The 16,618-nt window shown below is 50.8% G+C and overlaps 3 protein-coding genes across 3 annotated transcripts; 1 reads left to right on the top strand and 2 right to left on the bottom strand.

Annotated features, from left to right (window-relative positions):
- Window positions 1–431: 431 nt before the first annotated feature.
- On the bottom strand, window positions 432–5,352 carry SMG8 (SMG8 nonsense mediated mRNA decay factor). The gene is made up of 4 exons (XM_015880612.2): window positions 3,337–5,352; window positions 2,588–2,733; window positions 1,376–2,251; window positions 432–848 (listed from the first exon to the last, which is right to left on the bottom strand). The coding sequence occupies exons 1-4, from the start codon at window positions 5,234–5,236 to the stop codon at window positions 651–653; spliced, it is 3,120 nt and encodes a 1,039-aa protein (XP_015736098.1). The 5' UTR covers window positions 5,237–5,352; the 3' UTR covers window positions 432–650.
- A 57-nt stretch (window positions 5,353–5,409) lies between these two features.
- PRR11 (proline rich 11) lies at window positions 5,410–9,582 on the bottom strand. Its single transcript, XM_015880619.2, has 9 exons — window positions 9,314–9,582; window positions 8,770–9,035; window positions 8,140–8,262; window positions 7,662–7,910; window positions 7,432–7,530; window positions 6,858–6,967; window positions 6,660–6,722; window positions 6,479–6,572; window positions 5,410–5,799 (listed from the first exon to the last, which is right to left on the bottom strand). Exons 2-9 carry the CDS (start codon window positions 9,028–9,030, stop codon window positions 5,731–5,733), a joined length of 1,068 nt encoding a protein of 355 aa, XP_015736105.1. The 5' UTR covers window positions 9,031–9,035; window positions 9,314–9,582; the 3' UTR covers window positions 5,410–5,730.
- Window positions 9,583–9,773: 191 nt separating this feature from the next.
- Window positions 9,774–16,568, top strand: SKA2 (spindle and kinetochore associated complex subunit 2). Its single transcript, XM_015880621.2, has 7 exons — window positions 9,774–9,903; window positions 13,464–13,553; window positions 14,238–14,414; window positions 14,656–14,742; window positions 15,461–15,500; window positions 15,901–16,033; window positions 16,117–16,568. The coding sequence occupies exons 1-7, from the start codon at window positions 9,871–9,873 to the stop codon at window positions 16,241–16,243; spliced, it is 687 nt and encodes a 228-aa protein (XP_015736107.1). The 5' UTR covers window positions 9,774–9,870; the 3' UTR covers window positions 16,244–16,568.
- Window positions 16,569–16,618: the final 50 nt, after the last annotated feature.

Here is a 16,618-nt window from a genome sequence, read left to right as displayed (position 1 = left end):
CGCGGGGACGAGGCAGAGCGCAGGCGCGGAGCGGGGCTTTGCGGGGCTCCGAGATGCGAAAGGAGCGATGTAAAGAGGGAGGTGGAAGGATGCGTGGATGATAATTGGGGACCAGGAGTGGGGAAACCACGGTAGGTCCCACCGCTCCATCTCAGCTCATGGCTCAGTGCTCTCTAATAGAATCAATCATGGAATGGACTGGGTTGCAAAGGACCACAGTGCTCGTCTCATTCCAACCCCCTGCTGTGTGCAGGGTCACCAACCAGCAGCCCAGGCTGCCCAGAGCCACATCCAGCCTGGCCTTGAATGTCTGCAGGGATGGGGCACCCACAGCCTCCTTGGGCAACCTGTTCAGTGCGTCACCACCCTGTAATAAGTATTAGGAAGAGGGAGCAGCATGATCACCCACACAGCAGTAGTACAGCCTCATGTATCATGATAACCAGCTTTTATTTTTTACATACAAAACCTTAATAAACAGAAAAATCACTCTTTTCTTGGATTCCCTTCTTCACTTCGGCTTTATTTCCAGCCTGTGTTCCTGGGAAGCACAGTGGGAGTCACAAAAATCAGTGACACCCGTGAATCTAAATCCATAATTTGGATTGGGACCATCATCTTAAACTCCAGCCCATCTCCCAGAGCTCTCCTCACTGCGTCATCGCTTTCAGGATCCCTCGGAGAACTTTATAACTCATCAACTGTTGACTTTCCTTTGGAGGGAAGCACGGCCCGCGCTCCGTCACGTAGGCATAGGGAAACCTGAGCACCCACAGCCCGTCCGATGGGAGCGTGATTTCCTGCTTCTCGGGGTAGAACACAGGGCAAGGAGGTGGCCCGGGCTGAACCTGAGAATGAGAAGCAAATGAGTAGTTTATCAGTCATCACTGGAGTCATAGAATGGCCTGGGGTGAGGAGGCCAGTGACACCAGCAGAAATAAAGCCTTCAGTTCTTGCCTATTTCAAACATGAATTGCTCACTGCATTCACTGCATCCCAGCTTCCTCTAATGGGATGAACTGAAACACCCCCTGTCTGATGGCTTTCAGATAAACATCAGAAATCAGTGAGACGTGAACAATATTAAGTATCTGTTGAGCTAAACCGCGTGCTTTCATAATACTGCTGGAATCCTGGTGCTGAGTCAAGCCTCAATGAGCATTCTTCCTTAACTTCTAACACCAACTGATTCATATCCGAGCAGTTGATGGCAATCCCATCTCAGAAGCGAGTTCCACTGTTTTGTGATTCAGCATTAAGGAACTCAAGGAAAAATCCCCGGCACCCTTTGCCTCCCACTTTGTACCTTCTGGCCTTGCAGTTTACACTGCAGCACTCAACCTTTGCACTGCAGGTAACAGGTTCCATTTCTTACCTGAGGTGTCAGTGTTATTTGCAGTGGAGCGTCAGGAACCACCACAAAGAGTCTCATGAACTGAGCGTAATGGGGCTTAAGTCCCCGCCCCTGAGTTGAGGACAGGATGTAGAGCGGCATGTCGGAATTGAGGGCTTTGAGGGCGGACTCCTTCGGTCCCCCTCCCATCACTTTCATGACCTTATCAGGCCCTGAACACATGAACCTCCTTCCACGTGCATCTTCATACTCAAATCCCACAAAAGCTCGAGCTATGTCGTCCCTCCGCCTTCCCCTTCCCATCACAACCGCACTTCTTTTGGCAGGAATAGCCTTGTTAGGAGCAGGCCAGGAATTGGTATCTAAGTCTCCTTCATCTTCAGCTCTCGTCCTGATGACAATGTCCCAAGGCATTAAGTAGTTTGTTCCCGGGATAAAGCCTTGCTGGTCTAGGCCCGTGTGGAAGTTATAAGCCTTAGCAGGCCCCAGCTTCACCAATGACCAACTGGAGAATTTGGGCAGAAGGCCTTTGGGGCAGTTGGAATGGAGCATCCCAGGCAGGTACTCCACAGTGGATGCCTGGCGATCCACCAGACTCGGCCTCTTCTCACTTTTGGACTCCCCACTCTGCCCCTGACCTTCTGCATTGTCCCCTCCTCCCTGGGCATCCTGTGGGTAAGTGCCCAAGCTGCCCGTGGACTGACCCAGGCTGAGGGCTAAGCTCAGACCTGTGCTTTCACCCTGAGTCTGAGGTTCTTTCTCTTTAAGTTTCTCAATTTCACCCTCTGGAGGTGCAGGTGATGCCTCGTCCCTCGCAGGTGCTGGGTCAGGTGTGCTTGGCTGAAAGATGGGAAAATTGATGTGTTCCAGTTTCCCGCAGCATTTTTCTTCCAGCAGCTACAAAAAACAAAACATGGTTAACTTCCCAACTCGTCACCGAGACGGGAGAGTTCAGTCAAACCATTCAGAAGGTACAATTCAGGCTCAAGAGAGAAGCAAAACAGCAAATAGAGCACAGCCTAAGCATGATGGATGCAAAGTGGACCATGTGCAATTAGCATGCAATGAAATGCACTTTAATTGCCCCCTCAGCCCATCGTGTTTCCATTTTCCCTAAGCAATGTTTACAAGTTGATAAGGTTAAGAGGACCGATTTGTGGTCCCTTCAGAATACAGACTGTGTTGATGATGCAAAAACACGGCTGGAAGCAAAAATGGAGGCTCAGTAGTTACCTGGTAGAAGTCGTAATTAGCTGCTTTGATGTCAAAGGGGTCGTCACGAGGAGCTTGTTTTCTACCACAGTTACAGGCGCCAGTGGAACGAGCCCGGCTGTTGTGGTACAGGATTGGGGGATTTCTGTCTGCTTCGGGCTTCTCCCCTAGAAGGGAAATCAATCAGATAAAACACTCACTATTTCTAGAGATTCCTTGATTCTCTTCACCCACTGTTATTCCTTGCTACTTACCCAATAAAACTGTTCACCAGCAACTCTTTCCCTCTTTCCCCCACTGTATACAAAGCTCCAGTGTAGATTACACCACTAAACTGTACTGTCTTTGCTTTCAGAAGCTTCTTGCAAGGCATAGTCCTTCTGCCTGCAATACTTATGCCTCAGTTTTCATCCCTTGGTTGCACCCAATCGAGTTACATAAAAGGAAGAAGTCCAGTGTAACCCCTCCAATTAGCAATGCAGAATCAAAGCTACTACTGACAGCAGGCTTGCTCCTAATCGTTACTTAATGTGAGTGGGATGGTGGTGTCTGTTTTAAACAGAATTCAGAGGATGCAAAGGCATAAGGACATGAGAATAGCCACTGGGCATTATGCCTCTGCAACACTGACAGCATGAAACTACACCTTACCACCTACAGCTTCTTCCATAGCCTGATCCATGCACTGCAATTGTATTCTATGCGCTCCCACTATCTGCAATACACTGCTCAGAACACAGGAAGAACCGATCACAAATGAGTTTCTTTACCTGCTTTGGGGAGCAAATGAAACTTGTGCACACAGTGCTGGTCAGTTAAACTTCGTTCTTCACAAAGCTGGTGCCCGTTGCTCCAGAACTTGTAACAGTCCTCATTGAGCTGCATAGCATACTTATGGAAGGCCGGGCCGCGGGCGTGCTGGCTGTACACACGCAAGGCCTGGGCCAGCTGATTCTTATGGACCGTCATGGTGTAATTGTGGGGCAGGTTGGACTGGTAGGCACTGTGGGCCATGGGGAGGGCTTTCTGGCAACGGTTTTCGGAGAACTTGGTGTCTATATCTAAGTAGCCTTCCAGAACTTTGATGCTGCCCATGATTTTCGAGCTCAGTTCGCCAGTGAGAGAAGTCGGATCATCGTCTTTGCCTTCGATAGTCACTTCATACAGCTTTAGGGCTGCAGCAACCCATTTCTGGTAGGTCGGGAGCTCAAAGTGGGAGGGCTGCGGGTTCCTCCCCACGCTGTCATCGAAGCCCTTCTTGCTGAGCACCAGCTCCACGTGCTGCCACAAGAACTCCTTCAGGGTACAGTCCACCAGCTGCCCCGAGGAGCTGGAGCTGCTGCTGCTGCTCTCTGCATAGAAGGAGAGCTGCTGCCTGCCGTGACGCATCATCTGGTACCTCCGGGGTCCCGACAGGGTAGGAGCCAGCAGGGAGTCTGTCTCTCTCATGGTGCAGTTGCTCCTGAGCTGATCGAGAAGCATGGCCACGGGATCCTCCCCGTCCTGCGCCCCACCGGCCACGATGTACACGAAGGCCTGGTTGGCAGGCACGGTGAACAGGCAGTTGATGCTCTGGTTGGTCAGCACTCGGCTCTTGCGGAAGATACGGTAGATCTGGTCCTCCAGGGCGTGCTGCAGCCTCCTCTTGGGGGAATGCTTCTTGGGGGGGGGCTTTTCCAGGTGGCCGCAGGGGTCCTGGCCCCTGCCCGGGGGGGGATCCACCTTCAGGGCCCCGTTGAGCTGGAAGAGGAAGAGCAGGCGGGGCGGGCAGGGCCTGCAGTTCAGCTTCCACTCCTTGCCCACAGGGCAGTCCTTGATGGCGGCCTTCAGGGAGGGCAGCACCTTCTGCCGCAGCCCATCCAGCGCCCTGAAGAGGCGGTCGTAGGTGATGTCGAAGGAGCAGGTGGGGTGCACCAACAGCAGGATGTGGCACACGGAGAACAGGTACAGGAGGCTGAGACAGTGCAGCTTCTCCTGGTGCTTCCAGAACTCGTGCGCTTCGGCGTGTGGCAGCGGCACAGCGGGGCCGTCCTCGCGGCTCTCGGCCGCCGCCAGGTCCCCGCACGCCCGCAGCAGCTGCGGCGTATCGCAGATGGAGGTGAGCACCAGGTATAGCACGCGGCTCTCCTGGCTGTAATACGCCTGCAGCTGGTTGTAATCCCTGCCGGCCGCCTCGCCGTCCCTCCCCGCTCCGCCGCCCGTTTCCTCGGCCTCCTCCCGCTGGAATAGTGGGAACACCTGCCGGTCGCACACGGTGCTCACCAGGGCCGCTTTCTCGGAGCACAGCTGCAGGGCTGTTTTACCGAAGATACCCACCACACAAACCTCCTCCTCCCCGGGAGCAGCCGCCGCTCCCGGCCCCGCCGCGGCCCCGCTCGGCTCGTTGTTGGCCAGCAGCAGCTCCCGCAGACTCACCGGCCCCAACATCGCTCCGCCCGGCCCCGCCATGGGCCCCGCGATCGGCCCCGCCATCATCACCCGCCCGGCCCCGCGCCTGCGCCAACGCCGCGCCTGCGCCGCCCCGCCCCGGGCACAGCGAGCATTGAACGCGGGGAGAATGAACCGGTATCGCCGTGGGAAAGAAGCCGGAGTGCGGCTCAAACCCAGCCCTTGTACAGCAGGACTCTGTCCCAAGGCCACACCGTGTCCATGCTGAGCACTGAGCTCCATTGCTGTGCCCTGTTCAGCCTCCAAGCAGCGCGGACTTTAATAGAGCTGAGCTCATCTGGTCCCAACGCAATACATAGCGCTGTTGTCTCATGTGCTTTTAACCATGTAATTGGTTGTGGAAGGCTGTAAACGTGCTGCTTTGCTTTCAATGTGGGCAATTAGGTCAAGATGGGTCTTGTTATAAAAAATACTGCATTTCCATAAACAAACACACGGATATTACAAACAGAACCAGCACCAGGAACAAACAGTCCCTGATTCAGCAGCAACAAGGCATTAGAATACTGAAAAAGCCTCATTTTGTCCATACAGGATACAAATCCACATTGAGACGCAGTGCAACGATGTGGCCTTTAAAGCAAGGCAGGCTTTGGATAAAGTGTTTTCAGAATGTCCCCTTCATAACACACTCACATCCATTGTGCCTCCGTGACATTAAAACGTGATCCAAGCAGCTCCATGGCCATAAATGAGAACACGGTGCTGTGCCAACCTTACTTGTGCTCATCAAAGCTGTTTGCAGTGCTCAGCCGGGCCGGTGAGGGACTCTTTGGATGTGCCATCTGTTAACACAAGAGCTGGGTCAGACCTTGGGATGTGAGCTGGGTACTAATTGCTGTTGAGATCAAATGTAAACCCTTCACTGATGCTTCATAAAAGAAAACAGACATGGCCAAGCCTTAAGGTAGAAGGTTCCATAAGGAGGAGAGTGGTGAGGTGCTGGAACAGGCTGCCCAGGGAGGTTGTGGATGCCCCGTCCTTGGAGGTGTTCAAGGCCAGGTTGGATGGGGCCATGGGCAACCTGATCTAGTAAAGGTGTATGTTTGGTGGCCCTGCCAGGCAGGGGGTTGGAACTACATGATCCTTGAGGTCCCTTCCAACCCGGGTCATTCTGTGATTCATTCTGTGATCTGTGATTCTGTGATGGTGGATCCTCAGGTTCTATTAGAGCTCTGGTCTTAGAGGTAGTGCTGGCAGTACTGGGATGGTGATAAAGCCATTTTTGTGCTTAGCCAGGTTAGATCACCTGCTGGGAGAGGGGCAGCAACACCCACATCCTGAAGTTTCCTGACTATTAAATGGGAATGATAGAACACACACCTTTATTTATGGGTACTGAGCATGTTGGGGTGATAATTATGGACTGGGCACTGATACCACTGCACTGCAGGGGAAAAATCCATATGAAAGTGCATGGATCTTAAAGCCAGCTCCTTGTCCCATATAGACACCATGACTTGCCTGGAATTTGCGCCGTAGTGCCTGTGTCATAATTGGTGTCAGCCCAGTCCCACATTCAGTGTTTTCTTTGTTTAGTGGAGTGCCACCAGGACTTCTGGAAAGGTTGGAAATGGAGGTTAATTGGGATTCGGTCTGATTTTAGTTAGGAAAAAACCAAGCAAGAGGACAGAGTGCAGCTTACCTCTGTACATTGACCTTCTTAAGATGTTTCCGAAGATCAAACTGATTTTTAGGAGTGGTACTGCTGTGAAAAAACCCAAAACAAACAGGTTTTAATGAAACATTTTCCACTGTGTAAAGCATCCGTCACTGCTCTGAACAGAAAAATGTATTTTGAAGGGAAGAATTTAATGTTAAAGAAAGACTGAAAGCATCTTACGTTAAGGAGCTTGTAATGTGAGCTGATGGCTTGGATTTGGATCTCAAATTAACACTCTGTAGATCAGAGACCGTAATTAATGCCCTGCGTGTCCTCGCTGGAGATCCTGACTGAAGATAGAAAATAATGTTATCACAGATAAACTTTAGAAGGCCTCAGTGATCACAGATCAATTTAACGTTTGTATCCTGAAAGATTTCAGTGCTTTATGGCTTTGAATGATGGAGATTTTAATGCATCTTGGATAAGCTTCTATTGGTTTAAAAGCAAACAACTGCAAACAAGATCTCAATTAGGCAAAAGAAAGAGCAAAACATATTGATGCTGCAAAGCCCTTCATCTATAATCAGAAGAGCTGTGCTGCACGTGAGCTGACATTGGTGTTAGTCATTTGATTTGTTCATTTCCAGTGCCAACATACAGAATCAGGGCTCCTTACAGCTGGTCACTGAGATTTTGCTAGTTAACTTCTTGAACAACTCCCCGAGGGGGCAAAACAAGCACTATAAGAAATGAACTGGTTCCAGTGTACAGTTGGAACCAGTGCACCATTATCCACATGTCCTCTGGTTACCTTGTCTGTTCTCAGGCTGCTGTCTGTCTTCCTTAGCTTTACATTCAGGAGATCTTTGAGAGTGATGTGCATCGGTGCATCCTTTTTTACTGATGGCTCCTAAGAACAAAACATGGTTGGGAGGGAGATTAGGATCAGCAAGGGGCTGCTCATTCACAAAGATATGTTCCCCATGAACCCACGAAAGAACTCAGCTGTGAGTGAAGTAGAAGGACCAACTCAGTCCTTACCAGAAGTGCTTTAGAGCCATTGCCACGTTTGAGGAGGAGAGGTGCTGCAGGCAGTTTTGGTGGTGGCAGTGGTGGTGGTGGTGGAGGTGGAGGAGGAGGAGGTGGTGGCACAGCTGTGGGCTGTAGCTGCACTGCAGGAGGCCCAGGAACTGATGGTGGAGGGTCTGGCTGCACTTCTACAGGAGCACCCAGAGCTGCTTTATTGCACCTCTGACAATGAGAGCTTTCTGAAGTCGTAATTCCATTCTTCTGAAAACAACACAAATAAGAGAATAATAAAACCACTGCTAAAAGCATGGGGGATTTTTAAGAAAGGAGGTTCTGGCTTCAGTTGATCAAGAATGAGATAGAAGGTCTCACTGGAAAACCAGCTCCATTTTGCCATGAAGTAACTGCAGCTTAGTGATGCTGATTGTAGAGAGGTGAAACACTCCTCACTGAGTCAAAAAACCACCACCCCACTGGGACTGAGACTGACCTGCAGCATTCCTTGTAGTCTGGAAAACTCCATTTCCAGCTTTTCCAGCTGCTCTTTGAATGCATTTAGCTCCTTTAAGTAGGTTTGCGATGGAAAAATCATCTCTTTAACCGCCAGAAAACCCTGCAAACAAAGAGAAACCACAAGAACATTTTCACTAAGTTGCATTTGCAGATAGCTCCGCACTGGAGCTGCCGGCAGTGATCAAAGTTCTCACTGAGGTCCCAGAACCACATGGCATGAAGATGATACAGGATTTCACCACACAGCAGGAACCCAAGGAGTTATTGTATCAAACAGACCTGCTCACTCCATCTATGAACTCTAAGGTGCCATTCACATCCAACGTGAGCTGTCTGAGCAGTTGTCTCTGCTATTAATGAAGGGCTGTGCCTTCAGACGTTGCAAATCCTTTTGGTACTGCAATACAAGAGCTGCATTTCACACATTTAACGTACACCTTCCAGGCATTCAGGTGTTTGATGATGTTTCAGTGTTTTTCTCATGGCTGTTCCTCCAGCAGCCAACACAGCCCATACTCCGGGTGTTGCAGGGTACAGGGCTCCACTTACAGCCGTTTTCTACCCTGACACCGTGCAGCAGAACAACGGCACGAAGCAGAGCACGTACCTGCGTGACAGCGCTGCGGCACCAGCAGTACAGCAACGACACCACCGCTGCCAAAGGCCTGACCATGTGTTTAACGTAGGGAGCAGCGCGGAGCGAGGAGCGGGCTGAGCCTGCGGCCGGAGGGAGGGGACTGGAGCCGGGGCGGGTGGCAGCGCTGCGATCAGCGCCACCTCGGAGCGATGCTGGGCACGGAGGCGTCGTGCGAAAGGCCTTCAAACAGCGCCTGCTCGGCTGAAGGCGGCGCTGTCTGCGCTTGGCCATGGCTGCTGGAAAAGAGGGGTTACACGGTAACACACAGCGGGTACCCGCTGACACAGGCAGCCGGCACAGCACAGCACGGCACGGCACGGCACGGCACGGCACGGCCCCGCCCGCAGCGAACACCCAACGCAGCCACCTCCCTCGGCGCCGTGACATCGCACCGGTTCATCCCGGTCCCGATCCCGGCGCTCACTGATCCCCGCGCTGTCCCCCCGCACATCCCATCCCATCCCATCCCATCCCCTCCTTTCCCTCCCGTCCCCTCTCCCCGCTCCGCTCTCACCTCCCGCCCGGCGCCGCCGATTCAAACCGCTCCTCGCGCCGCTCTCAGCCAATGGCAGCGCCGCTTTCCGCCGCCTCCACCCGCGGCCCCCTCCAGCCGCGCGCCGATTGGCCGCCGGGCCGGAGCTCGACGGGAGAAGAAAGGGCCAATCGTGGGCCGGGCGCCGCTCCGCTCCGCCATTGGACCGAGGCGCGCCCTCGCCGCGCTGCGATAGGCTGCGGCTCGAGGAGCGACCCTTTCTCGCCAATAGCGGCCCGGCGCTCTCTTTTCCATCCAATCACAGCCGGATTCCACTCTGGCCCAATGGCAGCTCGCGAAGCTCCCTCCCCCAACCACTCACCGCCCGCAGCCTTTCCACCAACCAATAGCCTTCCCTCTACCTCAGAGAGGGTTTACATTCCTTCCCGACCAATAGCGAGCGTCCTCCGTCAGCCGCGAGCCAACGGGAAGGAAGCGCCGAGTGACAGCTGCCCAATGGGAGCCCCCGTCTCTCCCACCCTGCGGGGCGGGGGGTGGGCATCTCCCCGCCGCCGCCTGAGGAATGTCAACTATTCAACATGGAGCCGGCGGTCACCAGGCTGGAAACCATGGTGAGCGCGGGGCCGGGACGGGGCGGCGGCGGCGGCTCGGAGGGGAGCGGGGCTGAGGCACGGGGGGGGGGAGGAGCAGCGGGTGCGGCCGGGGCCGTGAGGGCGGAAAGCGGCCGGAGCCGGGCACCGAGCGGAGCCCGCGGGAGGAGCAGGCCGGGGGCGCGGCCCGCAGGGGGCGGCTGCCGCACATCGGCGGGACGGGCGGGTTGGGCCGGGCCGGGCGGTTCAGGAGGGGATGGAGATGGAGATGGAGATGGGATGGGGAGGGTTGGGTTGGGTTGGGGGGGGCGTGGAGCGCGGTGCGCTCGGACGGATCCATTTTGTGTGAGCTGTGGGGGGGGCAGCGCTCACACCTGGCCCCGCGGTACAGGCCGGGCGGCCGCTCCCATCGGCGGGCACAGCGGGGGGAGCGGGAACGCGGTTTCCCGCCCAGCGCTGAGGCGGCGCCGCCACCCGGGCTCCTCTCAGCTCCACTCAGCTCCCCTCAGCTCCCCTCGGCTTCTTTCGACTCCCTTCGGCTCCCTTCGGCTCCCTTTGGCTCCTCTCGGCTCCTCTCGGCTCCGCTTCCCCCCGGGCCCCGCAGTCCGGGCCCTCACCGCGCTCCCAGTCGCAGCGCCCTTATGTAACGCTGCCCGTCCTCCGACAGCGGAAAGAAAGTTAAAGAGCGAAGGGAAGCGATGTTGTGCCCTCACACACCCACAGGGGCAGCGCAGCCCTTCAGCTGCAGTTCTATTTGGTGCCTTTCTTTTTGGCTTCGTGTAGTTTTGTTACACGCGTAGTTTGTTGGGTTTTTTTTTCCTCGATCCGAAACCTTTGGGGAATGTTTTCTGCGTGTAAATGCTTAATGAGATCATTTCATTCCTCACACGAGTTAAGTGCTCTCTCTCTCGCTGGGATTGCTCTCATCACGGCGCTCCTTTGGGGCTTTTCTCTGTGTGGAAACTTCCAGGAATTCTTGGAATCCCAAACATGTAAAGTTACTATAAATTATCATCCAATGATCATTCAATTATCCGTTAGGTACCTTTGTTGACAGAGCAGAAAGGGGCTCCACGTGAATGAAAGGACATCACTCAATGCACACACTGAGAAGCAGCACAGCCAGCTCCTGCCTGATGTTCCCCCCTTCTGGAAGCTCTGGCTTCAATTCCTAATTAAAGAATAGGAAAATGGAGTTTAATAGTCTCTGTTATCAGAGACATTGCTGAAGAGACACAGAATAGAGGATAGGGGGGTTGAGATTATAGCTGAGTCTTTATCCATTGGGGAATCCATTTGGAAACTGATTTCCTGTATGTAAACCTCTTATGGGAATGTAATAACTCTTTGTTAATAAGTTTATATATATACAATGGCGTCTGTGTTGATTATTGCCTCTTGCTTTCCCTTCTGCTTGGTGCTTCTTCCTCCTGGGCTGCCCATGGGGTTGGCTCTCCATACAGTAGTGTGCTGAAATAACACTTCTTATTTCCCCAGGGGTTCTGACACACGTTTTGTGCAGAGCTTCGTGGAACCAGGGATAAATAACTTGTGGGAGCTTACAAAGAACAATGTGAACGGTAATCTCCAGTTAATGGAGCCTAGAGCTCAAAGCGCAGTGACACGAAGAGTTGAATGAACCTCAGCATCTCCAGTGTGAGATTTATTATGCAAGAAGCCGTAGAGCTGACTCACTTGCAGTGCTTCTCAGTGTGCACTTCAGCAGTTTGCACTGAAAGGAACTTCAATTCTGCACACATCCATTCAGTGCAATTAGTACAAGTGGAGGAGTGGGCAGGTGCTGCACTCAGAGCCTTTCAGTTGGTTTCTGCTACCATTTGTGGAAGGCTGAGCCCTCCTGTCCCATTGAGCGGTGTCTGTCCGGCGCCCTTTTTATGTTGTACTACTAGTGATCATACACAAAGCAGTGCAATGTTAAAAGGGCATCGGCCAGCAGTGCTGTCTGCAGTGCTCCCTATAAGTGCTGTTGTGGCTGAGACTGGAGGTGACTGGAAAAACAAGTTCCCTTACCCAAATGCCCACGACCCACAGCAAACACCGCCTGGTTCAACTTACTTCTTCCCAACACGTGTTTTGAGTGCATTGACTGCTTGTTGAGAACTGTTGCTGCTAACGAATGCTCTGACTTTATTGCACTACTGTACTTCACAGCTAGCAGTGCAATAGTATTGTCAAAGCATCTGAAAGCAGAGCGTGCAGCGATGGCGTGCGTGGTGCCTGCGGTTGTGTTGCTTTTCCTCTCAGCCTGTCAGTAAGTTACACAGTTACAGCTCAGAAGTCGCATTTCCCAATTGACTGCTGGGCAGCACTGGTCACGCAGCCCATAAGCTTCACTTGGGGGTGTTGGAGGTGTGTGTTTCCATATACGCTACAAGAAATAAATGCTTACAAATTAAAGGAATGCGGATCATAATGCATCCCTGGGCCTATAACAATGTTCTGTAATTGCTGATAATAACCTTTGTCTCTTCTAGTTAGAACAGTTTCAGGAGGAAGTAGGAATGTTGGTACTGCGTGTGTGTTTGCATTGGGCACAAAGGGGGAAGGCAGGGCTGCAGGATGGACACGCAGCACATTCCTGTCCCGTTCCTGTCCTGAGGGCCAGCAGCAGCACAGCATTCATGGCTGACCATTAGCTGGGCATCCCCAAGTGATTGATACTGAAGTATTCCAAGAACAGATCATTATGGATAATATTGAAATCCATCCATCTTCACTGTCTGCATTCCCAACAGTTAATAATCAGACGGGCTTTAACAAATACAGCCTTGTTTTGATCCTTACTGAAGCTGTATTGATTACTTCAGAGTTAAGCTCAATACAATTAGTGACAACTGCACTGAGCGAAGTGAACACCAAGAGTTCTGACTTCATTGTATCACTGTCACTGTGAACCCCCCAGTGATTACACTGAGCTCAGTAAACCACCTTTCCTTCATGCAGAGGCTTCCAGAGGTGTTGCAGCTGCAGCCCTGATGCTGTCAGCAGGCTGCACGCAGGCACTGAACATCGCGCCTTATTTATCCCAAGGAAAGCAATGTGTTCTCATCAGTTGTATTATCTGTTTTAGTGGGGGATAATGGAGTGTGTGACAGTCACTGTAATCATTGGAGAGAATTAACTCCTAATGTAATTAACAGACAAATCTCTGGTACACTCGACTCCTCCATTTTTTTTCTCCTCGTTTCTGCTGTGTAAATAATGGAGTGTTACAGTTTTGCTAACAGAGTTCTTAAGGTATGAAAAGCAAAGCAGCTCACGGAGGAAAAGCTTTACAAACCACTGGGAAATGTGTTTGTGTCTGGGGAGAATAAATCCAACAGCTCCTGCAAGCTGAGATCATTATCAAAGAGCTGCATGGTGGTGGAGCCTTGAGATAGCTCCCCATGCAGCAGCACTTAGCTTGGTCCTGAGGGGTCTGCACTGAAGGGCTGGAAACTCATCAGCCTTTACAATGCAGGCACCTGTCTGCTGCCTTCCTGAATACAGACGGGCACGTGGCTGAGCTCCGTCTTGGGGTTTTGTTTGTAATACATTGTGGCTAACCCTAAATGTTTCAGTTCCAGAAGGCGGAGTCTGATCTGGATTATATTCAACACAGACTGGAATTTGAGATAATGAAAAGTCTTCCCGATAATCCAGCAGCAGAGGTAGTGTATTCAAATTAAACGAATAGATTTTATGGCGTTCTACATGAAATTGGTAATAAACTTATTTTTCTTTAGGCTGAAAATACATGAATGTGAGATGTTTACTGTGTGTACACCAAGGTATCTGCCATAGTATCAATGCAGTGCAGCAATGAGAAAGTGTATATTTCTGCTACAGTGAAACTGTCCCATGTTTGATGCTGGGGGGTGAGCAATGAGGTGAGCACCTGATGTTAGGGATGGTTCCCTATCTCAGCTGAAGTGCAGCCCCAGTGTGAGAGCAGAGAGGAGCCTGTTGGCCAGCAGTGCCAGGTACTGTGCTGGGGAGGGATACAACCAATGGCAGCAAGTGAAAATCTCATAGAAAGCCCTTGTTGCTGTGTGCATCGTGACATACAGTCTGTGATATAGAATCCTTTTGTTTCAAAATCTCTACCTTCTTCCACATCCAAACAGCCATATCATATTTGCTGTCACAATAAAGGTCTCCTGCTGTATTTATTATGGAACCATGGAGCTGTATTGGTTTATTAACATCTACCATTTGTACCTGTGAAAAAAAAGATACTCTCAACTGCGCCTTTTATCAGAAAGGGTTGGTCTTAATCCCATGCTTTTAATTCTAATGTGCTGACAGGTCTTCTGTTATTGGACAGTTTAAACAGACCTTTCATTTCTACATAGGAAAACCCACTTGCTCTCTTAGAAGAAATCTCTGTGGTGAAATCTCGTTACAAAGCGTTATGTACACAGCTGGAAAAAGTTTCCTTAGAGCAGAGAGAATCCATGAACGGCATCCGTGCTGCCCTGGAGGGCACCATGAAGATCATCCAGACACTGCAGCAACGCGCTGATCTCCAGGTAGTGTTTTCATGTCACTAAGTTGGGCCTCACTGCTCTACACATTTGTGTAACCTCTGGGTAGACACGGGTCTGTTGGGAACTATTACATGTATGGTTGCTTCGGAGATAAGAAAGTTTACCAGTAGAAATGTGGCTAAGATTGAAGCCAGCCTGATCCATTGCTCAGTGGTTAAGCCAGTAGTATTTAGTTGAAGTTAGACTGTAAGTGGCTAATATGACAAATGTCTTTTGTTTCTAGTGCTCGCCTCTGTCCGAAGAAGAACAGGCGGCAGCACAGCTGTTAGGATGCCAAGCTGCTAAAGAGATGGAATTGCTGGTCGGAAAGGTAATGAGGCACAGAGCACTGGGACTGCAGAAGCAGCTCGGCTGATATTAGAAGGGCTGGGCTGGGCTGGTACCTTCCTGCCTTGAATCGAACCTAGCAGAAATGGGGCTGAAGTTTCTAGCAAACTTTTTATTGTTTACTGGCTAACTTGGTTCTTTGTCCCCATTAAACTGCCTATAGAGGAAAACCTGTTTAGACAAAAGACTTTTCTCCTTGTTTGTTTGCTTCTTGTTGTTGTTTTCACTGGGAAATGTTCTCTCCATACATTATTTAAGAAGACTTTGGATGGCAGCAAAGAATAATTGATTTAACTCAGTGCAGTTTGGATGAGCAATAATATCAGTGTACTTAACTGTGATGCAGTAGAACTCAGATCTAAACTAACACTTGTTAAAAAGTTGGATATTCTCCCATATCTACTTATAGCACAACATTGTAATAGAATTATCTGCAAAGATTTGGTCTATAATAATACCAAAACAATGAAGATTTGGGGGTATTTTTTGGTAAGTGCTGTATTTTAAGCATATTTTATTTGAAACCAGGATGTGCTTAACACCTGAGATTCTTCAGCTGGCTTCAGTGGCTGCAGGATCCTCAGTTATCCAAATAAGATGTAATTGCTCACACAGAAATGAGATTGTAAAAAAAACACCCAATTTCTCATCAAAACTCACAAGAAATGCTGAAGTTCTGACCTTCTCTTGTTCATTTTCAGCCACTCTGTTCAGAATCTGTAGACCCTGACACAGCTGAAGGTGAGCTCCTTCCTTCTGTGTGTGTCTGTGATTTGATGGGTTTCTGTCTCATGTTTGTGTTATGGAAGATGACGGTGTACTATTTTACCACAGAAATAACCCCTGTTTAATCCATTTATCCTTCACAGAAATTAATTCTTGGTTCTTTGTTGTTGTTTTGTCCAACTGGTATCTGACAGAGCACGTCTATTAATGCACATCACATCTCACATCCACATCAGATCATCAGTTCCTTGTGTTTCACTGTGTGTGTAGTGATAACAACAGTCTGGGGGGAGAATCTCCCTCCTCTCCTTCCTCCTTGAGCCCGTTGGGAGCTTTGTTCATGAGCAGTGCAGGTTTCCTCCTCCTTCGCCCTGATTTCTGAAGCACCGACTATCTTCTGTTTGTAACCTTTCAGAGTCGCAGTTCAAACCGCTGACTGAAGAAACCCTTCAGAGTGTGCCCAGGAGTATCAGAAGCACCGTTAAATTAGCAGACTTGAACAACTTGTACAGGCATCTATTTAACCACTTCGTCACAAATAAGAACAGGTAAGTGCTTTTTTTTAACCATTTCCCATCAGAGCTGCTGCTCTGTGTCCTGCCGTGCTCAGCGCTTCCTTCTTGCCTTCCAGAGCGGCGCTGAGCATCTCCCAGATGAAGAAAATGAACATGAAAGTCACTGACACGAGAATACGAGTCCTGAAAGAGCTGGGGATTGTGGAGCTGGACAAACAAGGCAATGTCAGATTGGTCGTGTAAGGGAAGGTCTGGTCTGTGACACACTGTGCCTCGGCCATAGCTCCTGTGTGACTGGCTGGGTGTTGGTGGCTGGGAGCTGCTGGGGCTGTGAGATCTGTGCACTAATCCTGGTTCTGGGACTTAAAGAGCTGCAGAGTGGAACCTGTTGAGGTTGGCATTTGAACGTGGATGTTTACAAGGCTGTGGTATTGCTTGCGTTCCTGAGCGGGGCTTTGAAGAGGAATAGCCTGGGAATACCTCAGGAATACCTCAGGAATACCTCAGGCCACTTCATTGAGCTCACATTCCTGAATAAACGCTGAAAGCAAAGCGGTGTGTCCACAGATTGACTGCTGTGCTGTGTGTGAGTGCTGCGTTTGGGTGGTCGATTCGCAC

This window comes from Coturnix japonica, chromosome 19 (assembly GCF_001577835.2).
Source record: "Coturnix japonica isolate 7356 chromosome 19, Coturnix japonica 2.1, whole genome shotgun sequence".
NCBI lineage: Eukaryota > Metazoa > Chordata > Aves > Galliformes > Phasianidae > Coturnix > Coturnix japonica.
The sequence above is the reverse complement of the archived record's forward strand: the minus strand, read 5'-3'. Positions and strand labels throughout refer to the sequence as shown.

Excerpts from the sequence above, each read along its gene's own strand:
- SMG8 (XM_015880612.2), bottom strand. The coding sequence starts at position 5,236 with ATGGAGCTCAGTGCTCAGCATGGACACGGTGTGGCCTTGGGACAGAGT. Across the intron at positions 2,734-3,336 it reads TCATTTGCTCCCCAAAGCAG|GGGAGAAGCCCGAAGCAGAC; the intron begins GTAAAGAAACTC and ends TTTCCCTTCTAG. Across the intron at positions 2,252-2,587 it reads CTAATTACGACTTCTACCAG|CTGCTGGAAGAAAAATGCTG; the intron begins GTAACTACTGAG and ends TGTTTTTTGTAG.
- PRR11 (XM_015880619.2), bottom strand. The coding sequence starts at position 9,030 with ATGGCCAAGCGCAGACAGCGCCGCCTTCAGCCGAGCAGGCGCTGTTTG. Across the intron at positions 8,263-8,769 it reads GCCGCAGCGCTGTCACGCAG|GGTTTTCTGGCGGTTAAAGA; the intron begins GTACGTGCTCTG and ends CTTTGTTTGCAG. Across the intron at positions 7,531-7,661 it reads ATGGCTCTAAAGCACTTCTG|GAGCCATCAGTAAAAAAGGA; the intron begins GTAAGGACTGAG and ends TTTTGTTCTTAG.
- SKA2 (XM_015880621.2), top strand. The coding sequence starts at position 9,871 with ATGGAGCCGGCGGTCACCAGGCTGGAAACCATG. Across the intron at positions 13,554-14,237 it reads CCGATAATCCAGCAGCAGAG|GAAAACCCACTTGCTCTCTT; the intron begins GTAGTGTATTCA and ends ATTTCTACATAG. Across the intron at positions 16,034-16,116 it reads TTCGTCACAAATAAGAACAG|AGCGGCGCTGAGCATCTCCC; the intron begins GTAAGTGCTTTT and ends CTTGCCTTCCAG.